Source organism: Apium graveolens, chromosome 6 (genome assembly GCF_009905375.1).
Source record: "Apium graveolens cultivar Ventura chromosome 6, ASM990537v1, whole genome shotgun sequence".
Classification (NCBI taxonomy): Eukaryota; Viridiplantae; Streptophyta; class Magnoliopsida; order Apiales; family Apiaceae; genus Apium; species Apium graveolens.
Genome location: NC_133652.1, coordinates 262289882 through 262316671, shown reverse-complemented (window position 1 = coordinate 262316671; position 26790 = coordinate 262289882). Strand labels below are relative to the sequence as shown.

The 26790-nt window shown below is 31.7% G+C and overlaps 1 protein-coding gene, 1 long non-coding RNA gene and 1 other non-coding gene across 3 annotated transcripts; 2 read left to right on the top strand and 1 right to left on the bottom strand.

Annotated features, from left to right (window-relative positions):
- The first annotated feature begins 486 nt into the window (after positions 1-486).
- On the top strand, positions 487-593 carry LOC141670140 (small nucleolar RNA R71). The gene has a single exon (XR_012554383.1). It is a non-coding gene; the product is annotated as a small nucleolar RNA R71 (small nucleolar RNA).
- Positions 594-15238: 14645 nt separating this feature from the next.
- Positions 15239-15609, top strand: LOC141667082 (uncharacterized). Its single transcript, XR_012552507.1, has 3 exons — positions 15239-15299; positions 15379-15444; positions 15539-15609. It is a non-coding gene; the product is annotated as an uncharacterized LOC141667082 (long non-coding RNA).
- A 5382-nt stretch (positions 15610-20991) lies between these two features.
- LOC141665963 (protein FAR1-RELATED SEQUENCE 5-like) lies at positions 20992-22419 on the bottom strand. Its single transcript, XM_074471952.1, has 2 exons — positions 22114-22419; positions 20992-21996 (listed from the first exon to the last, which is right to left on the bottom strand). Exons 1-2 carry the CDS (start codon positions 22417-22419, stop codon positions 20992-20994), a joined length of 1311 nt encoding a protein of 436 aa, XP_074328053.1.
- Between the last annotated feature and the right edge of the window lie 4371 nt (positions 22420-26790).

The following is a 26790-nucleotide window of genomic DNA, read 5'->3' as shown; positions in this document are numbered from 1 at the left end:
CCATACTGATGATAAGCTTGTTGCACCGTATTCTGATTATTTCTCCAGCTGAATTTAGGATGATTGTGGTTGTTAGGATGATAAGTGGCTGGAACTGGTTGCTGCGACGTCCGAAAGTTGCTTACAAACTGAGTTGATTCACCAGAAATAGCATACTACTCAGTTTTATGCGCACCGGCACAAAGCTCACAAACACTTGTGATCTGATTAACTCCATAATTAGCCAAAGAATCCACCTTCATCGTTAAAGCCTTAAGCTAAGCAGCTATAGCAGTAGCTATATCCACCTTCAGAATTCCTGCTACCTTTCTTTGAGGGAGTCTCTGAGTTGGGTTCTGGTATTCATTAGCAGCCATCAGTTCAATCAACTTATATGCTTCATCGTAGCTCTTATCCCATAAGTCTCCACTTGATACTGCATCGAGCATGGGTCTTGACTGTGCTCCTAAACCATTATAAAAGTAATTGATGATCATCCAATCAGGCATTCCATGATGAGGACACTTCCTAAGATTTTCCTTTTAGCACTCCCAAGCCTCACACAAAGATTCTCCCGATTATTGCGCAAATTGAGTGAATGCATTTATGATTTCAGCTGTCTTCGCCATAGGGAAGAATTTAGTTAGAAACTTCTGAGCAAGATCCTCCCAGGTGGTGATAGAACCTGCTGGTAGAGAATGTAACCAACACTTAGCTTTATCCCTCTGAGAGAATGGGAAAAGCCTCATCTTTATAGCATCTTCAAAAACATTGTTGAACTTGGAAGTGTCGCAGATCTCGAAGAAATCTCTAATGTGCATGTTGGGATCTTCCGTTGGAGAACCCCCAAATTGGACTGAATTCTGCACCATCTGAATCGTGCTAGACTTGATTTGAAGGTGTTAGCCGCAATGTCTGGTCTGATAATGCTAGACTGAATGTCATTGATCTTTGGTTGAGAGTAATCCATCAAAGCCTTCAGATTCGCTGCTTGATCTCTCATTGTAATGATCGCTTCTTCTTCAACTTTCTCAACTTTTTAACTACTTCAACTTCTTCCAGTGCTTCTTTACGAGATTGAGAACGTGTTCGCATACACGCCCTCTAGAGTACCTGAAACACCAACAAAGTAGACAATTAAGTAAAATATCTGAGTTAGTGAACTTTAACGACCACAGATGTCAAGAACATAAACTAAATTAAACACTGAGTCCCCGGCAGCGGCGCCAAAAACTTGTTAGGGCGAAAACACGCGCTAAAATTACACGCAAGTATACGCGTTTGCAAGTAGTATAAGATATAAATCAGATTCGTTCCCACAGAGACTCTTTTTAGTTAACCTAAGATTATGCACCTATGCAATAATGGTATGGCTATCGCTCAATGCTAAGACAATAATAAGTTGAGATGTTTATAACTAAGATTAAACAGAGCCGTGCTTGAGGGTGTGCGAAGTGATCGACGGAACAGGGCCCAAAAAATTGAGGGCCACATTTTTTAAATATCATATATAATATATATACCTTGGTTGGAAAAAAAAATAAGTATAAGTGTGCAAATGGATAAAAGTTGAAAAAATGTTAAATAATTATACATTATTATCTTGAGCAAAATAAAAAAAATTATAAATCCAAAAATTTAAATAAGTCACAAAAATTATATAAAAAAATTAATTATAAGTAAAATATGTAAAAAATGTATTTATTTTTATAAATATTTTAGACTACAAGTTTTAATGATTACTCGGTTTTATGAAGACAACTTACACTCTATCATTTTTTCATATTTAATTTTTATGCGATTAATTTATTCTAAATTACAATTATATTAAATATTTACATATTTAAAGGAAAAAGTTAATTTTATAAATAAATAAAATTAAAAAATTAATATTTACACACAATTTTAAATTCGTTAATATATAAAAATTAGGTTTTTATGTGATTATTTTTTGTTTATAAGTAGTTTATTATATTTTATTAATTATGTACTTGTGATAATTTTCAGAATTTTTAAATTTATTTTAATTTTATTATAAATTACAAATTTTAGTTAATTTTTATTATTTTTAAATACTTTGTTATTTTTAATTATAAGGGCATTTTTTTAAAATTTTGCACAGGGCATTTCAAATCCTAGGACCGACTCTGAGATTAAACTAACATGCAATTAAGTAAGAATAAAAGTGATTGAATTAACTATATGAGACAAACATGAGATTTTAACTTTATTAAATACTTCATTCAAAGTCATTGTTCTTAACCTTAGCATGCAATGGTGATAACAACTAATCAAATAACACAGAACTAGTAAACGCCAACTTTCGTTGCACGAATACCCTACTACTAGACATCCACAAAAGAGATAGAAGCTAAGTAGACACCAATTATGTTGAGACCCTATATGTCTATAGAATTTGACAACATAAAGGTTTAATGAACAAGTTATCTATTGTGATTACATAGGGCAAGTAAGATTGTTAAAATTACCTACGAATCATGCATAATAAATACATGAACCTATGATAACATGACAAGTTCTAAATCTTTATATTCACTGTCGCTTTAATAGAGATTAAAAAACTATCTTATATGTTCACGACACACATAAGACGAATACGCACAACCAATACTAGGATATCATACAATCACCACACACTTAGGTATCAAAACAATTAACTATAGAATTCCATAAGTAATTCCGTTAGAATCCCATGACAACGATTAGTTCATAACCGAACTCTTCGTCACCATGGGTTCCAATGAAAGCATGGTAAATAACTAAGATAAACCAGGTCTGAAATAACTGAATAATATAAATAAAGTATGTTAACAAGAGTATTAGGTTCAAACAACAAAGAAAACAAGCATCCAAGATTACAAATTAAGCAAAGAATAACAAGTGAAAACAAGATCTTCTTCTCCTTCGTTGTATTGTGCTATTAGGTCTTCTTGCTGCTATCTCCTTCTTCTCGTCGTTATTTAAAACGTCTTCTAAAGGCTTATATATATAAGCCCAATAGATCAGGGGTCCAGAAAAAATTAATCTTATAATACAATCAAGATTCCTGAAATTCGATATAGTGCGGCCGCCCTCAAATCCAGCGCGGCCGTCCTGAGTTTCTGACAAATGGGCGCGACCGCTCCCAAGACTAGTGCGGCTGCCCTGACCTTCTGGAAATTCTAATTTTTCTTGTTTCCTTGACTTCAATTATTGGTTTCTTTCGTGTTAACTCCCGAGGCTCCTTCCTAACACCCTTTTAGCATAGAAACAATGTAAAATATATATCTTCCAAATATACCCTGAAATGCAAAATACTACAAAAACACATCAAAAACACATCAAAAACACAAATAACTTGAGTATAAATCACTAATTCGAGCCTTTACGAAGCGTTCTAAGTAGATATAAATTCCACTTATCAGCTATCAGTTTTTATTGGTTCAGTTTTCTCAATTTCTTTTCCACTTTTCTTATCAGAATTAGATCTAGTAGAATATCCTGATCCCCAACAGTCATTCTCTAAAATTTCCTGAGTTGTCTTTCCTGAGTTAGTCCAAAGTCTAATAACTTCTCTTTCTTTAACTAACTCCTTCTCTAGATAAGCATGCTTTTCTAACAATTTTTCTTTAACATAAATAACATTATCTTTTTCTTTTTAAATTTCCAGCATGGAAAGCAACTCAATTTCTAGGTGATCATTCCTTTTTTTTAACACAGAATTTTCACTCTTAATTCTATTATTCTCTAAGGTTTGATCCCTATAACTAACATGCATAGTCTTAAGAAATAATCATAATTCATAGATATCATTAGTATCAAAAGAAAGAATAGTCTGAGGTACCTTTAATTCAGCATTGTCAGCCTCAACATCAGCTTTTGCCATGAGAGCATAATTGGCTCCATTATCTGAATCTAATGAATCATCTCAGTTTCTCTTCTTTGAGATCAAAGCTTGTTTCTTCTCAGCTCTGGGTTTTCTGTAGTCAGCTGCAAAGTGTACAATTTCATTACCAGAAGATTTGAAATATCTCTCTTTTGACTTGTCAAGTTTTCCAGATCTCGATTCATTCCAATCGGTATTTCTTCTGTTGTTCATTTTATCAGAGTTTGAGGAACTGGAAACTTTTCTGAAAAATCTTCTCCCTTTCTTGAAGTTCTTGTAGACCATCTTCTTGAAACTTTTAACCAGTAGGGCAACCATTCGATCCATGTCTTCATTGTTGTTATGATCACTATCAGTATCTGATTCAATATCAGTATTTGAGTCATCATCAGAATTTGATGATTCAGTATATGATTTTGCAATCATGGCTTTCCCTTTAGAGTAGTTGTTTCTCCTAACTTTCTCCTTTGGGTTCTCTTCAACCTTGAGTGCAACTGGTCTAGATTTAGATCATTTCCTCTTACTTCTTTGCTCCATCTCTAGTTCATGAGTTTTCAGAATTTTATAGATCTCATCTAGAGGTGTGTCATCAAGTTCATAGTTATCCCTTATTGATGTGACTTTATAGTCCCACTTTTCAGGGAGAGCAAGTAGGAACTTCAAGTTTGAATCCTCCAAATCATATTCTTTGTCGACAAGGGATAAGTCATTCAACAACTTCTAAAATCTGTCATAGATCTCAGTGAAGGACTCATTGTCTCTTGAGTCAAAGTGCTCATATTCTTGAGTAAGTAGTGTACTCCTATTCTTCTTGATTGCGATTGTATCTTGATACTTTACTTCTAAAGCATCCCATATCTCTTTTGTTGTCTTACATCCAATAACTCTATTGGACATAACACTATCAAGACTAGTATGCAGGATGTGTCTGACCTTAGCATCCTTCATGATAGATGAGAGATCTTCAGGAGTATATTCCTTCCTGTCTTTGTCTATCATCTTTTCTGGTTCTCCTGCAAGAGAAACAACTACCTTCATTGGTTTATGAGGACCATCATAGAACCTGTTTAGATATTCAGGATCCGTGGCTTCCAAGCACATGGCCATCATGACTTTCCATATTGGATATTCATGTATCTTCAGGATAGACACCTTGATTGCTTCATACCTACTCATGTTGCTGCTTATCTGTGATGTGGCTGGGGTTGGTGGATTCGGATTCTGTGTTTCTTCTTCTTTGTCTCCCATTGTAGATTGATTTTCAGATCTCAAACTGTTTGTACGTTAACAGCAAGCTCTGATACCAAATTTTAGGCCCTTAATCAACTGTAGGGGGGGGTGAATACAGTTAATACAATTAATTCGACAAAGTTTCAACAGAATCAACAGTTTTTATATTAATATATAAAAACTGATTATAAACGTACTCTCTCGAAAGAATGAACAAATATCCTTGAGAGCTGCTAGGTTATACGAAAGATATAACAATGTCGCAATGCTTATAACATGAACCTAATCTTTGCTTTATATAAAGCACAACTACACAATGTATAAGGAATCCTATTCTATCAACAACAATGAAACCTATACAATTTTTCTTAGATAAAGTCCTTCACCGCCTTGAGTTCATGTTTCCTTTTCATTATCGAAGATCATGTGACAAGTACTGATTACATTATCCGTTGACATCATTATCATCTGTTGATACATAAGTTCTGATGTGAACTTCTGATAGTTTCTGCTTGATATCATCAATTGCTCCTAACATATAAATATACGATATATAATTTCTAATTTTATTTTAATGATTAGATTTTAAATATGGGACTAAAGTAAATTGTAATTTTCTTAAAAGTTTGTACAAATTATATGCACATAAAAAGATAGATAATTAGGAAATCTATACTATTATATAATATGCGAAACATTAAAATTTTGGTTAGTACGGTCCTTCCTTCAATTACATAATTGTCATTCTTTAAAAATTTCAATATTTTACTCAATTGCCCTTACTTAATTAATATATAACCCATTAACTTTATAAGTAAAATATGTTACCTCTTTTATTTTCACCAACTAAAAAAACTCTTTCTCTACAAGAATCTTCGACAATTCTTTTTAATCTATACCATTTTTTAAGTAAAACATGTTGCATTTTTTATTTTCTCCAAATAAAACACATCTTTCTCTAAAAATATTATGGACAATTCTTTTTAATATATACTGATTATCAACCTGTCAATTTATACTATATTATAATAGACAAAACATTACGAATTTGATATTCGGTCGGTACTCGCTGAAATTACATAATTGCCCAACTTAATTAATTTATTATTTTAACATAATTATCTTCTAGAATATGACAAAAGAATGGATGGGAAAAATAAAGTTTTATCGTGAATTAGAAAAGATTATTGTTCATGACTCTAAAACTAATGTTGATAAACTAAATCAACAACGAAGTTTGAAATAAACATATTTTGCCAATGAATAGTTCTCCAACATCGTAATGTCATACTAGCTAATGTGTGAAGTTATTATGCTACTATGATGTCATGTTGCTTATGTGTCAATCTCTTATCTAATTTCATTTTTTATATTGTTTTAAAATTTTCTCTTTCATATTCTTTACTTCTCTCTTTTCATTAATTTTCATCCTCCATTTCTCACTTATTAATTTTCACTAATTCTCTCTCCTCCCCATTTTTCATCCTCTCTCATTCTAATTACTCACTCGTTTTTATATTTTTGACTGATTCACAATATTATAAAATTTTAAGTAGAATTTATAAAATGAAATTTTTTCTATGACCTTTATATAATATACACAAGAAATTATTTTTACAATATTATAAAAATGTTACTAAATAACTTTTTCTTTAATATATATACTTTAAATAATTTTTAACTAAACTAATATGTTCATTTCAAACAAACTAAATATTAATCGAGCCTAGGGGACTAATCTAGTGTTAAATAAGAGCATATACAATGAAATTACAAATATAATATATCTGCATACGTTACGGGAGATTCAACATAGAAGCACTTTGAGATTCAACGTAGAACAGAGGCACACTTCGTTTCTTCTGTGGTCCCCGTATCAAAATAAATCTCGTTTTGTACCCTACGTCCCTACTCAAATTATCTCATTAAACAGTGGTCAATCACTCAATCTTATGTTTTTAATTTGTATCCTGTACAAACAAAATTTACGTGCTTGGGGCGAGATGGTGCTTGAAATTTATATATCCTATTAAAGGGCAGGTTTTTGGGTTGTGTAATTCAGAGCGTGACTGCGGGTTACGTAAAAATGAGTTCTCATCCGATCATATTTATAGTATATTTCTACGTATATACAACTATACAAGTTAAGATACTGGTTTCATTCCGCTCATTTATTAACATTTGATTTCGGCACATTAATTATTAACCGAATTCTCCCAAGTTAAAATTTAGTTTATGTTTAATTGATAATGAGTAATTTTTTTTTTATCGTAGATAACCCGCAGCCGCTAACCTTCGGGTCCGTACTGGATAAACCCTACGGGCTCACGCAATAGCCTACAAACCACGTGAAGATTCGAACCTATGACCAAGAGGATAATTTTCCCATCTTTAACCAACTGAGCCAACCCTTACGGGCGATAATGAGTAAATTTATATTAAGTTTAACTGAAATCGACCTATTGAATTTAAGATTTTTAAAATAATTAACTTTCAAGTTGAATTTACCGTCAAATTTCACTATAATTTGATTGATTTTTTTTTGAGATTGGAATATATACCGGTAAACAAAAAACGACACCAACCGCGAAAATTTTCCGTGACCCGTGGTTTAGAGGTATTTTCATAATTTTCCCGGATCGCTGAAATTTTCGCGGTCCACTTTATGTTGTTTCAATTACTAGCCGTTAGATCCATCATCTAACGGTGGAGAAAACATTTGTTGTAGATCAGTCCATAATTTGATTCATTTTTTTTTTAATTTGAGATTTGGAATATATATACCGGTACAAATCAATCACTGTTTTAAATAGCCTTGTAAATGGAGAAAGGAGAAAATGCAAGGCTGAAAGTAGTTGAGGTTGACATGCATGTGAAATAAGAGTAAAGTTGATAACATATGAACAAGAATATCTACCATGCTTTCTTTCTTTCATAAAATTTGATATCATGACCGGGTCCTAAACTACCCTAGGCCCCCCTAGCGTGCATCATCGTTACACTCGACAGGCTCAGCATTAGGGTGTGCTACTCTCAACCGAATAGAACTATTTAATGTGTTAGGGCACATTTTTTAGATGGATGTCTATATTATATATTTTATTTGTAAAAAAATTATAATACCTATTTTAATGAAAAAAATGTATAAATAGAAGGTAAATTATAGTGAATTATTAGTAATGCCAAGTGATTATAGGTATTTATCTTGAACTAAAGTAAAATGGTTATATTAATTTTAACAATTTAAGTAAGTTATTAAATTTAAGAAAAAAATTACTAAACAAAGTATTTAATAAAATTATTAATTGTTTTGATAACTAGTTTAAACTACTACTAATATTAACTATAAAATACTCTGAATATTAATTATTTTTTTGACAACTTGGGCAATTTATTAATTTTTAAAAATTCATTGTCTAGGTTATCAATTTATTTCAAATTATATTTATATTTAATATTTACATATTCAATGAAAAGAGTTATTTAATATTTTATTAATATATATATATATATATATATATAAATTTAAATAAATTTACATATAAGTTAGGTTATATATGATTATTTTTTTTATAATAATTATATCTTATTATTTATGTATTTGTAAGATTTTTTTTCCCAACTCTAATTTATTATAATATTTTATAAATATAATTTATTATTATTAATATTAATTTATTATTATTTAATAATATACTTAATTTTCTTGGTCTTCGGGGCACAATTTTGTGATTTGACACAGGGCACAAAAAATCTCGGGCACGCCTCTGCCCCGACACCTTTCTAATTTTTTTGAATACGATTATAATCAAATTTTTTAATATTATAGTAGTATACATTGTTGTTATTCATAAAAAAATTTGAAAATCATTATTTTAACAATCCGGTTAAAAAATTTAAAATTTGTGCAAAAAAAATCAAACAACGCCTAAAAAAGCGAATAATATATGGGTTTGGACTTTCTAAAACCGACGATGGAAAACCTTATTAGTGCGGCCTAAAATCACTTGAGTTTTTACAGATATAAAAATTAAGTCAAAATATAATTGTAGAAAAAATTTCATGTGAATCCATGCGATATGAATAGTATTGATTTTATAATAATCCTATTTTATTACGTATTAACGGTAGGAATTGAACGGGTTTTTTTTGTTAGAAAGTGACTGATCCATATAAAAGTTCAATTAAAATTTTGCATAATTACTAATTTTTATATAATATTTATATTTATATAGTTAAATTTTTAATTTAATATTTAAATATTATAAATTTGGGCACACTATTAATTTTTTTAATTATGACCCTTTAATTTATTTTTCCCTAATATATAAATATTTACTTATCCGAATTTCAGCTTTCCTTTTCAAATAGTTACCTACTATTAAATATTTCTGTTATCCATGTGAGTCTGTGACCATCATTTCGATTTTCAAATAATGGGCCAGCTGAATACGTAAATTGTATATAATAATATACTAGCATCTGACCCGTGCGATATACTGTTGTTTTTAAAAAATGACTTAAGAATACCCAAATATATTTTTATTAAAATAGCTATTTATGATCGGTTGGCATGTGGAAATATGTAAATAGTTTTTTAAAACAATTATAGTTATTAAATTAGGTTTTAAAATATATAGGTTTAGAACTTGGTCCAACTAAATAGTTTCCGAAAATATAAACCACGTCGATGTCAATAGGTCATGTTTTAATTAGAATACTTTAATTGAGAATTATTTAGGTTGGTGGGATTTTATTTTAATAAAAAATTATGGATATTAAAGGAATAGGAAAACCCGTTATATCAACCAACTCCAAGTAATTATATTTAGTTTATTTTAAATTTAATTTTTGCTCCGGTGGAACATTATTTTGTTTTGATAGTTGTATATATTATTTTGTGTAATTTGAGTGTCATTATATTGACTAACAAATTATCTTTCATATTTTAACTTTGTTTTAACCTGGTTCAATAGTATAAATTTTTTAAAACCGCATTAGTATTATATATTATTCCGCGTGAAAAATGCCCAAAATACACTATTTCAAGTTTTAAGTGTTCAAAATGTCCATTGGCAGTACGCCCAAAATGCCCACTGATTACGCATGTGTAGCATGTGTATTCTATTTTTTTTGTAAAGAATACGTATTTTAGACATTCGTATTCACTTTATACACTAACACGAATACACATGTTGAAAATGCGTATTTCGTTACTGTAGACGGAGATGCGTATTCTTTACAAAATATGAATATCAATTAAATTTTCAATATTTTATCTTTAATATAACAGTATAGCATAAAACCCGTGTGATGCACATTTGTATATAATTTTATATATTTTTGTAAAAAATTAATATGGATTGAATTCTTAATTTGTTCATTTAAAATTTTTAAATAATATGATTTAATGATAAATATAAAAATATATATATATATATGTTCATGAATTTTTTAAATAGAGGGACTCAAAAAAGATAACATCAGATTAAATGTAATTAAATTAATATTTATATGAGTATTTACAAAAGATATTATAATTTAAGTAAAAGTTTTATTTCAGATCGATAGTCTACAAATTATGCCTAATCTCATATAAATTTTATTTTATCTTCGATCAAAAGTTTACATTATTGTGCCCCGTATCAATGATTTATATTATTTTGTTTTAAGCGAAGACCCATATGAATAATATACATTATTATGTTTTAACTTAGGCCCGTTACACGAACCAAATTAAGCTAAGCATTTTTAGTTTGATTGTATTATTTTTAGCCTGGATTATTATTATAATTTTGTTTTAACCCAGATAAATTAATAGTATATATAATTTTGTTTAAGTTGGTCGAATTATACTTTAATTTTGATTTTACTTTAGATAACAAAACAGTTAGAAAAACTATTTTGTTTCTAATTTTTAGCATGATAAATAGGTTATGTTATTTTAGTTTAACGCGACTCAAAAATATATATTTTTCAGCCATTATTATTGAACAAATATAATTAATTATATTTTTTTGCTTTAAATTTTATTATACCCCTGATCAATAGTATAATTGTTTTAGCCTGAACGAAAAGCGTAGATTATTTTATTTTATCTCGAGGCCATTAAACCGAGTAGTAAATTATTTTCTGATTGTATGAATATATATACATATAATATCTTTATATATAATAGATTATTATAATATATATTATACATTTTAATTAAATATTAAATAAATTGGTTATTATAATAGCGATTGTTTTAGAATTTTAATTAAATAAAAATAAATTAACAAAATAAGTTGACTTCAATATAAATTATAGTAATATAGAACTACATATGAATTAAAATTCAAACTTGTTTGACTTTAATATTAGTTAGAATAATATAGAATTCACTATGAATTAGAATTTAAATTGCTAAACTAAGTTGATTTGGGAATCAATTAGAATTAGAATTGACCAACGAACCAACCCGACAACCAAACTTTTAATATTTCATCTTTAACATGATAATATAGATTATTCCATGTACAATGTACGATTTACTTTTAATATTTATTATGCATAGGGACTCCTTACAACCAACAAATCAGGACTGTTGAAGCGGTAAACGGAAGGCTGGGATCCACTACTGCCGCTATGTTTCATTGCGGCAGTGGCACACATACTCCATTTCCCTTTTTCTATATTAATTCATTTATCAATGCTTTTTTATCTACATAAATATTAAGATATTATTCTTAATATTTCAAATTAAAGATTGTATATTAAAAAATACTATAAAATATTTTTATAATATTATTAAATATTATATTTAATATTTTAAAAGTATCGAAACATTAAAATGAAATTAATATATTCAAATATTTAATAATAAATATTAAAATAATAAATGAAAATATTTTGATATTTAAATATTTTAATTATTCAATATTTTTAATAATAAATGAAAATATTTGAATATTTGAAAATATTAATAATGTTAAATATTATATCGAATATCAAATAAACATGAATCTACTACCGCAATGTTTCATTGCGGCAGCCGCAATGAAGCATTGCGGTAGTCGTTTTTCTTTACACACAGATACACGCAGAAACTAACCTAAAACTAAAAAACACACATAACAGAGGCGATTTTTGGCGATTCTTAGCGATTGAACACTCTCCTATATATATACACTCTGCTCCGTCCTATATATACACACGCTCCTATTCTCTCTAATCTGAATTACAAAACAGGTAATTTTACTTCTTCTTTTTTATATTTTAGTCTTCTCAATTGCTTATGAATTATCAAATGAAATTGCTCCTGTTCTTGTACATTACCTTAATGAAAATGTATGCCATGAACGGAATTTGGGCTTCTCGGTGTAGAAATTACTTTAATTTTTTATTGCAGTTATGAATGTGTATTAAAAATTTAGAAAACATGTGTTGTAATCACTTGATTGTGTTGAGATGATATTTTCACGCATTTGTTTATTTTCTTTTTCTTAATTACTGTTTGTTTGGAGTTGTACTGATGTGCTTTTTGGTTTAAAATATTGCAGATACTATGGACATGGAGTGTGGACCTCTTGATCGATCCTTGCTGACTATGCGATACCGCCATATTAGCAGTCTGATCTGGGAGGGCGGAGACAGGAATACCGTAGATGTTAGACAGCTGACAGCGATGATGAGTGAGTGGCATATACTTCCAGATCAGCAGGCTCTGTTGGATGCATATGGTTTTGGGGCGTTCGGCAACCCCCAGGTGGTTCGGCAGAATGACATCAGACTCATTACGGCCTTGATTGAGAGGTGGATGCCAGAGACTAACACATTCCATCTGTCGTGTGGGGAGATGACTATTACTTTGGAGGATGTTTATATGATTCTGAGATTACCGGTTACTGGCCGTCCTCTCACCCACAGCGAGCTTGAGCACCCGAAGGAGTGGTTCATGAAGAACTGAGAGGATCCGTCTATATTAGAGCTGGAGCGCAGGGACTTCTATAAGGATGGGCTGTATTTTAACCAGTTGAGGAATCGGTACGGGGCGAGAGCTGATACCAGAGATATGGATGCTGCTCAGATTGAGGTGCAGTGCAGAGTGCATACACGGGGTTATATATTATTTATTATTGGAGGCGTGCTTTTCCCTTCATCTTTGCGGGACGTGGTGCATCCCTGGTATATGCAGCTGCTCATGGAGGAGTTGGAGATTCGTGATTATGTATGGGGTGCAGCTGTTTTGGCACAATTGTACAGATCACTAGCTTTGACGGCTGATAGGTCTGTTAGCACCTTTAACGGGTATAGTCTGCTATTGATGTTGTGGGCTTACGAGAGATTGACACCCGGGAGGCTGGAGATTGCGCCTTAGCAGGAGATTCGGTGGCCGAGCCAGTGAAGGTTAGTAGAGTAAACCCCCACCACCACACACGTAACTACCAGGGTGATTTGGATAGTTTACAGCTACACTGGGTGACATGGCAGCCGTATGTCAGAATTTACGAGAGAGAGGCTGATCGTGATGATGTTGATGCTACTTATTTCCCGGTGTGCCGTCATATGGCTCTTGATCGTTTCCCGCTGGTGGCATTTGAGATAATTGAGTACCAGTATTCGGATAGGGTCCTGAGACAGTTTGGGATGTGCCAGCATATACTGGATGATCCGTTTGACCACGCTGTTTTGAGGTTGGAGAGACAGTCTTCTTTTCAGCGGCCTCACCGTCTTGCTATGTATCAGCAGTATGTTGCCGAGTGGGAGAGTTATGTGGCTACGGGCGGGCCGGAGATTGTTGAGGGAGGTTTGTATCTCTCGGCGAGTATATGCAGTGGTATAGACGGGTGAGTAAGATGAGGATCGCTCGTTGTGTACCCCCTGAGGGCGATATCATACAACCCCGTGACTGGTACCCTCAGCAGATGATGGGTGATGCGGTATGGTATTCTTTACTTGTTTCCAATTACAGTCTTTACCTGTTTTTCTATAACTACTTGTAAAATGGATTAAAAATGAAAATAATGAATTATTTAGGTTAATTTCCTGTGAATTATCATTAATTTCCTATAACTACTTGTAAAATGGATTAAAAATGAAAATAAGGACTTATTTAAGTTAATTTCCCGTTAAATATCATCAATTCCCTACAAGTAGTTATAAATGGATTAAAAATGAAAATAAGGACTTATTTAGGTTAATTTCCCATAAATTATCATTAATTCCCTATAACTACTTGTAAATGGATTAAAAATGAAAATAAGGACTTATTTAGGTTAATTTCCCGTGAATTATCATTAATTCCCTATAAATACTTGTAAAATGGATTAAATATGAAAATAAGGACTTATTTAGGTTAATTTCCCGTGAATTATCATTAATTCCCAATAACTACTTGTAAAATGGATTAAAATGAAAATAAGGACTTATTTAGGTTAATTTTCCGTGAAATATCATCAATTCCCTACAACTAGTTATAAATGGATTAAAAATGAAAATAAGGACTTATTTAGGTTAATTTCCCGTGAATTATCATTAATTCCCTATAACTACTTGTAAATGGATTAAAAATGAAAATAAGGACTTATTTAGGTTAATTTCCCGTGAATTATCATTAATTCCCTATAACTACTTGTAAAATGGATTAAAAATGAAAATAAGGACTTATTTAGATTAATTTCCCGTGAATGATCATTAATTCCCTATAACTACTTGTAAAATTGATTAAAAATGAAAATAAGGACTTATTTACAGTTTTTACTTGTTTATTTATTTGTAGTTAGAGAGTGCTATGAAGATGACATACATGATCCACATGCGCGGCCCTCCTAGCTGGTTCTATGATGTCATTCCCGATTTTCTCGCACATTATGATCGGGTAATGACCGAGTGGAAGGGTCTTGGATACAATAGGCCCGCTTTCGTCAGACCGAAAGATATTCAGCAGCCTCCTGTTGAGCGTCAGCCTCCTGTTAGAGATGCATGTGAGGTAGACATTCATGATACAGCTCCTAGTACCTCGCAACAGACAATGCCCCCTATCTCTCAAAAGCGTCCTCGTGAGGTACTAATGACTATCATTCACGAACTTGTGATCTTTTAAATTTCATCTATTGAATATGTAAATGACTTTTGTGTCTTTAATTTACATTAATGGCAGGATGAGACTGGTGGTCCTGAGGAGGATACCGCAGTACTAGTCCCCCCTAAACGTCCACGTGAGGTATAAATTTCTAACAAAATCTTTCATTTGATGCATCGTAGAACTTCAATTAATATGTCTGTGTTGACTGTAATTGCAGGAGGTTCAGTCTACTGGTGATGTTCCAGCCACCCATGCTCCTACACATGTATCTATTCCCCCTCAGGTACAAATATTTTATAAATATTGTCCTCCTATGCACTTACACATTTTCAGCTTCCTGTGTTGAAAAATGTTTATGTATTGGCTTGTAATTGCAGGTTGAGGTTCAGTCTACTGGTGATGTTCCACCCGCCACTGCTCCTACACCTGTATCCATTCCCTCTCAGGTACAAATCTTTGACAAATATTGTCCTCCTATACACTTACACATTTTCAGCTTCCTGTGTTGAATATGTTTATGTATCGGCTTCTAATTGCAGGTTGAGGTTCAGTCTCCTGCTGATGTTCTAGCCACCACTGCTCCAACACCTGTATCAATTCCCTCTCAGGTACAAATCTTTGACAAATATTGCCATTCTATGCACCTACACATTTTCAGCTTCCTGTGTTGAATATGTTTATGTATCGGCTTCTAATTGCAGGTTGAGGTTCAGTCTGTTGATGCTGTTCCAGCCACCCCTGCTCCCACAACTGTATCCATTCCCCCTCAGGTACAAATCTTTAACAAATATTGCCATTCTATGCACCTACATATTTTCAGCTTCGTGTGTTAAATATGTTTATGTATCGGCTTCTAATTGCAGGTTGATTATACTACTCCAGTACCGTTCCACAGATCTATGACATTTCAACCTATTCCACTAAAGGTATTATTTGTTCTCTACTATGTCAACTAAATGGGATTAAAATGGATTAATTCCCTACAACTAGTTATAAATGGATTAAAAGTAAAAATAATGACATTTGTAGGTTAATTTCCCGTGAAATAACATCAATTCCCTATAACTAGTTATAAATGGATTAAAAGTGAATATATTGACATTTTTAGGTTAATTTCCTGTGAAATATCATCAATTTCATACAACTAGTTTTAAAATGGACTAATAATGAAAATAATGACTTTTTTAGGTACATTTCCCGTGAATTATCATATAATTCCCTACAACTAGTTATAAATGGATTAAAAGTAAAAATAATGACATTTTTAGGTTAATTTCCTGTGAAATATCATCAATTCCCTACAACTAGTTATAAATGGATTAAAAATGAAAATAATGACATTTTTAGGTTAATTTCCCGTGAAATATCATCAATTTCATACAACTAGTTTTAAAATGGACTAATAATGAAAATAATGACTTTTTAGGTTCATTTCCCGTGAATTATCATATAATTCCCTACAACTAGTTATAAATGGATTAAAAGTGAAAATAATGACATTTTTAGGTTAATTTCCCGTGAATTATCATATAATTCCCTACAACTAGTTATAAATGGATTAAACTAGGTGTTAAATGTATACTTAATTTATTATTTAATTGCAGATGCCTATTACTTCAGAATCTTTAGAGACCTCTTCCTCCCTTGTCACTCCATTTGTACATTTGGGCATTGGCGAGTCTTCTGTTCCTAGTGAGCTACGGGAAATATTTGATGTAATAACTCTTAACTCTTTTTTTAAAATAAATAGCCTTAGATTAACTAGTTCCAAATGTGTTAATTGTGTTTTTGTTTATTTTGTAGATGGACTCAGTTGAAGATTTGGTGGAGGATGCGGCGAAACGAGGTGGTCCTGAGCGGCGTGGTGATATGACAAGGCCACTAAAAAATCGGAAAGTGAGGTGGTTGTATCGGCATTTCTGGAGTTTAGAGGTTGATTACATTTGGCATGATCACAGGGAGCGGGGCGTTACTTATCCTCTTACACATAGCCAAGTAAAAACTTTGCGACCATTGGGTGGAGGATGATGTTCTCAATGCCTATGGTGAGCTCTTGAGACTTAAAGAGGATAAACTCTGGGAAAAATGGGAAAAAATTCCTAGAACTGAAAGGTTCAAGCCCAGGCGGTATTACATTGCTCCTAGCTTTTTCATGGCGATGGCACTTGAGTATTGTCCTAACTTGAAGGTACTCTATAAACAAATACCAATGCTCCTACCTGCTTTTCTATAAACAAATATCAATTCTGCTGTATAAATGTTAACCTATTTTTTGACTTGTAATTGTAGGCTTCTCCGAGTACCCTAGAAGGTGATGCCAAGAAGTCAATGGAGAAGTTCTTTAGAGATTATGCTGACAAGGGGGGTAGCTTGCCTCTTCAGTTTTGTGACTTTGCATTTTTCCCCACGTGTGATAACTCTCATTGGTTCTTGTTTCTTGTTAATCTCAACAAAATGAGAGTGCTAAACATTGATCCTATTAGGGACGGCAAAGACACACCAGGGAACATCGCTCACCCCAGCCATTATTACATTATGGTAACTATATCATTCTTTAATTCCCTACCACTAGTTCTAAATAGATTAATAATGAAATAATGACTTGCTAGGTTTATTTCCCGTGAAATATCATTCTTTAATTCCCTACCACTAGTTTTAAATAGATTAATAATGAAATAATGACTTGTTAGGTTCATTTCCCGTGAAATATCATTCTTTAATTCCCTACCACTAGTTTTAAATAGATTAATAATGAAATAATGACTTGCTAGGTTCATTTCCCGTGAGATATCATTCATTAATTCCCTACCACTAGTTTTAAATAGATTAATAATGAAATAATGACTTGTTAGGTTCATTTCCCGTGAAATATCATTCTTTAATTCCCTACCACTATTATTAAATAGATTAATAATGAAATAATGACTTGTTAGGTTCATTTCCCGTGAAATATCATTCTTTAATTCCCTACCACTAGTTTTAAATAGATTAATAATGAAATAATGACTTGTTAGGTTCATTTCCCGTGAAATATCATTCTTTAATTCCCTACCACTAGTTTTAAATAGATTAATAATGAAATAATGACTTGTTAGGTTCATTTCCCGTGAAATATCATTCTTTAATTCCCTACCACTAGTTTTAAAATAGATTAATAATGAAATAATGACTTGTTAGGTTCATTTCCCGTGAAATATCATTCTTTAATTCCCTACCACTAGTTTAAATAGATTAATAATGAAATAATGACTTGTTAGGTTCATTTCCCGTTATTTTTATCTAAATATGTGTAAAATTTTGCAGGAAAAGTTGATCCTATATATGCTCAATTATTTGCATCCATCTCGATTTCCATTGAATTATATGGGGGTTCATGGTCTTGATTGTGGTATATATGTCTACAAGTACATGGACGCTATGCTCAACGGGATCTCTTTGCCATCAGCTGTGTGGAACGCTAAAGTTGATGTACAGACTTTTCGCTATCGGATGGCGTACGAGTTATCAAAAGGGGTTGCTAGACACTTTTCTGAGTGGGGCATTCGATAAAGAGAGGCGTGACACTAGTTTGTTGTTTGATTAATGACTTGTAGTTACTTTAGTTAGTTGTACATATTTTGCTCGGTTGTATTTTATTCAGATTGGTTGTATTTATTTTGGTTGGTTAGATGCTTGTAGTTGGCATGTCAAGGCCATTTTTTGATTCACTCCCCATTCTATCTGAAAGAAATAAAGCTCGCCCTCGAGCCCTGGGCCGGTCGGCCGGGCCTTTCCCTGTTGTTCTGTTCCCGCCATGAGAAAGACGCACGGAAAGAGGTATGCCCAGCGCGCGGAGGATCCGTTGAGAGTTTGTCTCGGTAAGGAACTGTACGATCTTTTTTTAAGTTTATTTTAGTTTGTTTTGGTTTTAGTTGGCATGTCAAGGCCTTTAATTTTTAAGTTTAGTTTGGTTTGGTTTTAGTTGGCATGTCAAGGCCATTTATTTTTAAGTGTAGTTTGGTTTGGTTTTAGTTGGCATGTCAAGGCCATTTTTTTTTAAGTTTAATTTGGTTTTGTTTGTTTTTAGTTGGCATGTCAAGGCCATTCATTTTAAGTTTAGTTTGGTTTGGTTTGAAATTTTACAGGTTTTTGGTTGGCTTAAAAACCAATAGGTCATGCCGATATTTTTATTTTACAGGTTAAGTTTAACTTAAAAACAAAGAGGTCATGCCCATTTTTTTCAAAAAAACTGTCGAAATCTAGAAAATATGTAATAAAAACTATCATTTATTCGGTTTGTTTTTCTTAGCATTATTGGAATTTGTTAATATGTACTTTGAAATATTAATGAATTTTAATTAAATATTTTCAATGTTGTTAATGTTAGTACTTGTTAGCATTATTAATAATCCCAAAAAAAGAAGTGACTCCAAAAAAAAATTTGAAAAAAAGTTATTTTTGAAGATTTTTTTTTTCAAAGTTTGGCAGAAAGTTTTCTGTAAAACAGAAAAAGTATTATATAAAAAATAAAATATTTTCAAGTACAGTGACCAATCTGCAAAACTCTGGAAATGTGCCTTACCCCCGCAATGCTTCATTGCGGCCCCCGCAATGCTTCATTGCGGCTGCCGCAATGAAATATTGCGGGGGTAATTCCAGTTTTTCAGAATTTTGCAGATTGGTCACTGCACTTGCAAATGTTTTATTTTTATATAATACTTATTCAGTTTTACAGAAAACTTTCTGCTCAACTTTGAAAAAAAAATCTTCAAAAATAACTTTTTTCAATTTTTTTTTGGAGTCACTTCTTTTTTTGGGATTATTAATAATGCTTACAAGTACTAACATTAACAACATTGAAGATATTTAATTAAAATTCATTAATATTTCAAATTACATGATAAGAAATTACAATCATTTTTTTCCTTTTTTTCCTAATAATCTCAAGAGACAATTTCTTCTATCATGGCCTTCTTCCCTATCCCCACAAAAACTGCACTTTCAAAATTATTTATTTGAACTTCACGTCTCGATACCACTTTTGAATCTACCCGCTTTTGGACGTCCTTTTTTTTGTGACCTTGGGGGATCTAATAACGGATCATCTTCATCATCACTTTCATAGTCCTCATTTATTTATTTCTCTCTCTCTTCTCCCTGAAAAGACTTAGTCACATACTCCTTTTCTCTCTCGATCACGCTCATCAAGTAATTGTACCGCGGAACGGAGCAACTACCAACAACAGACAAACCTTGGAAAGCTTTACACAATCTACTATATCTTGCCGTTTGAGATTCTACAACATTACCAAGCATCCGAGGGGTACACGGTAGAGGTCCCGCAACTTTGTTTCCGTTTATTACCCACCTCATTGTGACAAGATCTGGCGGTATCATCGTCTTTTGTTTCTTGTTAAGGTAACGGATCATGTGTCTACAAATCATCCCGGAATATTCAAATTTTTTACATGTACAAGAATAACTCCCGTCGATGGAAACCGTCAAGAAAAAATTCCTTCTATAAATCTCCGGCAAGGTGGACTTTTCTACCAAATACATCTTTGAAAGATAATCTCCACAACCTTTCATGCTATTCACAATAAAAGATTTACTTTTTTGAAGCTCTTTTTGAAATCGTTTAAACATCTCTTTTGTGTATACCTTGGAGGCATGTATCTCCATTGACGAGTTAGAGAATAGTCTCCTCCAAAGCTTTTTATGAATTCTCAATGAATTCTTTCAAACCGGTCGACGCTTTCACATACTCATCAAAAAATGAATTCATAGACTCGCTCCTTGAGGTGGTAGTCATACCGGCGACAAAATGTTGTTTCGTGAAAGCAAAAACCCATTATCGTCTAATTGCATACATATCATTTAGCCAATTGTGATTTTCAAGATCATATTTCTCTTTCAAATCCTCCCACCTACCTTCAAATTCCTTTGGTGAAAATAACTTGTAGATACATGCATTAAAATCCGTCTTGAACTCCAAGTATTGAGTATACAAAGTAGATAGTTTTTCGGAAAACTTGCTACTAATATGGCACGTACAATATGTATGGTTGGTGTTAGGCATAACCTCGGCAATGGAATTACTTAAAGCGATGTCTTGATCCGTAATAATGGTAATAGGTGGCTTGTTATCAACCGCTTCCAACCAAGTGTTCAAAACCCATCTATAAGAAGTCTCTTTCTCGTCCCTTACAAGTGCAAATCCAAAAAAAATATTTTGGTAGTGGTGATTCACTCCCGTAATTGGAATAAAAGGCATGTCATACCTATTAGTTCGATATGTCGAGTCGAAAGTTACCACTTCTCCAAAATTCTTGTACGCGTTAAGCGAACGAGGATCAACCCACACCAAACCCCTAACCCGATTCTCCTCATCCACATCCACTCGGTAGAAAAAATTTCCATCACTTTGTTTTTGCAAGTCTCGTAACAAAACCAATCCACACTCCGCATCACCGGAATCAAAAACCCGTCTTTGAATGTCACGTATTACATTTCGTACGTATTGAGCGGAAAAACCAACTTTTTCAATACCACCACACGTCTCACTAAGTAAATTCATCACTTTCGGGGTCTCGATACCCGATTTGTTTAATAACTCAATCAAAGATCGGGTAAACGGATCTATGTTGCGTGATCTTTGCATGAATTGTACCCTATCCGATGTAACCATAGCATGATTGTAGTCTAGGTTAACCTTGGTTACTTCCCATTTGTTTGAGCTTACTTTGTGAGCAACACACATACGAGCACGACAACAAGTTCGAGGAATGACATCTCGAGGTTGTTTCCCTTTAACCCTATCTTCAACTTCCAAGGTTTTTGGGCCCGATCTTCCACCCTTTCGACATATATACAAACGTGACGATATACCACCATTTCTTGAATGCCTATGACTACTTCGAATAATTATCTCGAACCCTATACTTTGACCCTAACCTCGATAAAAACTTTTCACTTCATCCAACGAATCAAATATCATACCAACACAAGGAACTACATAATTCATATTTCCAATAAAATTTTCATCATTAATTTTATCATCATCATTGCCATTAAAAGAATCATTACTATCATCGGAATCACCGTGAACATTGTGATTCTTCCAACCGAAACCAACATCATCATCACTATCTATTAAAACATGCGTTGTTCCCTTCCCCGGATCATTAACTTTATCTTCAATACTATCAACATCTATTACTTCATCATCATTAAATTTTTTACGATAAACCCTTTTTTGTGGGGGGGGGGGGGGTAACATAATTAAAATCGTTATGATCACTAGATGAACTTGAATAATCAAATAAATAAGAAGCCATGAATTTTGAATACTAACCTTGATTTTCAGAAGAACAAATTTGAGCAGAATGTTAAGCAACAGTAAAAACAGCAGTATAAGATCAAAAATACAGACAAATTAAGGTAGGTGTGTGCATTTACTGCACTACAACATTGTTTCATTGCGGGGGCCGCAATGAAACATTGCGGCAGTGCATACACTGTACACGCCCCCCAAGCCAACAGCTGTAAGTATTTACAGTTTTAAAAAAAAAATATACAACACACCCCCGTAATGTTTCATTGCGGTGGGTTTTTTTTTGTTTATTTTTGTTTTTTCTTTAAAATTAGAAAATTAATCAAAAAAATATTAAAAAATAGTTTCTAGACTTATTATATTTCATTTAATATGTTAAATTTTAATTTCAAAATATAAATGTTTATAAGAGTAACTTAATTATAATATGCAACTATTTTACATAGTTTTATGAATATTTGGCACAATAGTTGTGTCAGATGATATTTCTTGACATAAAAGTTATAAAATATTAATTTTAAATATCCAATTATACTGATGTTAAAATATAATTATTCTAATCATATCAAAATTTTAACATCCGTATAGTTGGATCGTCAAAATTTATATTTTATAACTTACATTTTAAGAAATATCATCTGACTCAACTATTGTGCCAAATATTCACAAGATTATGTAAAATAGTTACAATTTTTAAGTAAATTACTCTTTTGAACATTTAAATTTTGAAATTAAAATTTCACATATTAAATGAAATATAAAAAGTCTTGAAACTATTTTTTAATATTTTTTTTGGATAAATTTTCTGATTTTAAAGAAAAAACAAATACGTTTTCCATCATTAATATAATGGATGAAATTTAAAAATATTGTAATTTTTTGATATGTTAATTTTAATTTTAATTAAGAGAAGTAAAAAAAGTAACGTGTTATATTTGAAAACGATTTTGATTTCGTTTCCTATTATAATTCGATTACTAAGGTTAATAAAACTTTTAAATTAAATAAGGGTAATTCAATATTTCAATATTTATATAATAATAATAATAATAATAGATTCTAATTAATATATTCATCCATAGTTGCTAGTGCTACCATGTGTAATAATTTACTCCAACGTAAGGATCGTTGTAATATGTTTATATTTACATTCAGTGTCAAATGAATTTGAGAAACTTTTATCACTATAACTTTCAAAAATTAACAGGAATAATCTTTTTCAATCCTTTTATGGAGTTAGACAAAATCAATAAAATATTATCTTAAGTTCAAATAATTACAGGAATACATGAACACACGATATCTATCTATACTATTATATTAAAGACGAAACATTAAAAGTTTGGTTGTTGGTCCTTGATCACTCAATGTATAGCCGTCTGATCAAATTGATGAGAACCGTTAGATATAATTTTAAAAATTATTATTTAAATGATATAAAATCGAATCTTACGAGTAACATATTATTAAAATTATAATTTATAATCTATAATGATAAAAACGTATTATATTAAAGACGAAACATAAAAAATTTAGTTGTTGGTCCTTGGTCACTCAGTGTATAGCCGTCAGATTGATAAAAACCGTTAGATATAATTTAAAAAATTACTATTCAAATGACATAAAGATCGAATCCTACAAGTAATATATTACTAAAATTAAATTTATAATATATAATGTTAAAAATGATCGTGCATCATGAGTTATTTATATTTAACACCCAACATGTTTATAATTTAATTTATATAAAAAAAATAAATGGATCAAATAAATTGATAAATCTATATGTAGAATTATATACACAAAATTATTAATTAAATTATTTTGTCATAAGAATTTGTTTGTAACTTTTTTACAAGTATGTAAAACTAGTAATGCATATACGTATTCAAGAGTAAAATCAAAGAGCTTGTTCACGAATATTACTAAAGGACATTATAATCGAACATGTTCAGGACCTTTCTAGCAGAACTTTATTGTGATCAAATTAATCTCATTTACAAATCGAACTTCAAAAATATGTTTATGTTTGACTTGTTTATAAATCGAACCTAACTCGAGCCCAACTTTTTGTTAGGGATTCAAGTAATAAAATGCAACATAAAACAAAAAAATTTGAATCCCTACCGCATGATCTATTTATAATTACTGGATAATTATGGACAATAAGATCATGTACCTTAAATAAAGCTTTCCTTTTGATTGTAATAGAACTTCTGATCTTGATGAACCACATCAGCCCTCCTTGCGAAGATCTGCTCTCCAAGGTATCCACACGAACGTCCGATCGTCCAACGATCACCGGAGCCGGTACTAGCCAATTGGTTGCCTCTTCCTCTCTCTCTTTCTCTCTAGCATCTCTAAGATGTAGAGCTGCTAGGATTTTCTCAAAAAAGTAATATGACTAGTGGTTCTAAAAATATACATGTTAATGTATATATAGGGGTTAGAGTATTAAGGCCTAACCCTGAACCTAATGGGCTTCTAAAAAAGAGCCATTCTGATTTCGGGTTTATATTATTATTACATTCAAATTCTAATATATATACAATTAATCAAGTCTCACTTAATTATTTTAATAATTAAATTTGAATTAATAATAATAAAATATTTAAATTCATAATTTAAATACCACTCCGTTTTAAACGTTGTTTGTGTGTGACCCTTTAGGTTATTATTACGTTGCAATAATTTTTTTCTTCTAATAATAAAATTATAAACAATGAGTGGCATCTAGTAATACATCATTGCTCCCCAAGTAATAATAATAATTGGTGATTTAATTAAACTTTTCGTGAATAATGTACAATGTAATATAATCCCTTTAGCCTTATATTATAGATCAAACTCGAGGCATGCATTGTATCATCCTCTGTTAACGTTTAATCCTTGTTTCCTTGATCAATGAGTAAACTATTAAACAAATCAGTATTTGAGCACGACAATGCATTTTATACTCTTACTCAATCAAGCGGCCAATAATATCACTTCTTTAATATAGGAGGGTTAAATCCCATCTAGATCATTCATATTTCTCATACGATTCATAATATACCCAATGTTTACTTTTATTATTACCAGATCAAAGGTAACTTTCAACAGTATCAAAGTATAATAATTCTCGTATAGAAATATAATGATTTCAGGTCTAAGGACCAATATATCATTATCACTGTGAGATTCACTTATGACACTTTAAACATGTAGTATCTCACAACAGGTCAATCCAGCACCATGAATCTAATACATGTGCATGTGTTTTGACTTTAGTATCACCATACCTATGATCAATGAGATGTGATCATCAGTAAACAAACACACTAGTCTCAATGTATTTATTATCATCCCTTAACAATAATACTTGACTGGGGACCTTTAGTAATATCAATACTCTTCTCATAATCTCATTTATAAGTCACGTACTTAGAGATATAGATTTACATATCATATTCCAATGACATTTATTAATCTAACATTTTATCGCAGAAAATAAAGATATATTAAATTACTAAAGAGTAATCCATGGAATCATAATTAATAATCCAAATGTCTCATAACATAAAAATAATAGTGTTGTCTCTTGTCTCTAGGGCACACACACTAACAATCTCCCACTTGCACTAGAGCCAATCACCCATGTATTTAATACCCAAGGAACTAGTATGACCTTCGTGCTTTTGCTGTGACAAAGCCTTAGTCAGTGGGTCTGCAACATTATCATCAGTATGCACTTTACATATATATATATATATATCATCTTTCATTAATCTCTCGAAGAAGGTGATATCTCTTAAGTTTATGCTTTGCCCGGGAATGGGACCTTGGTTCTTTAGCCCGCGTGATGGCTCTATTATTATCACAGTAAAGATCAACTGGATTTGTGATCGATGGAACCACACCAAGTCCCGTTATGAATTTTCGTATCTAAAAAGCCTCCTTGGCTGCTTCACTGGCAGCAATATACTCAGCTTCCATTATAGAATCAGCTACTGTCTCTCGCTTTGAACTCTTCCAGCTTATAGCACCTCCATTAAGGCAAAACACAAAACCTGACTGAGATACTAAATCGTCTTTGTCTGTCTGGAAGCTAGCATCAGTGTAACCCTTTACAACCAGCTTCTTATCTCCTCCATACACCAAGAATGAATATTTAGTCATCTTTAAGTACTTAAGAATATTCTTGATAGTTGTCTAGTGACCCTCACCTGAATTAGACTGGTATCTGCTCGTCATGCTCAAGGTATATGAAACATCAGGACGAGTACATATCATCGCATACATTATAGATTCAATTGCCGAAATATATGGAACTTTGCT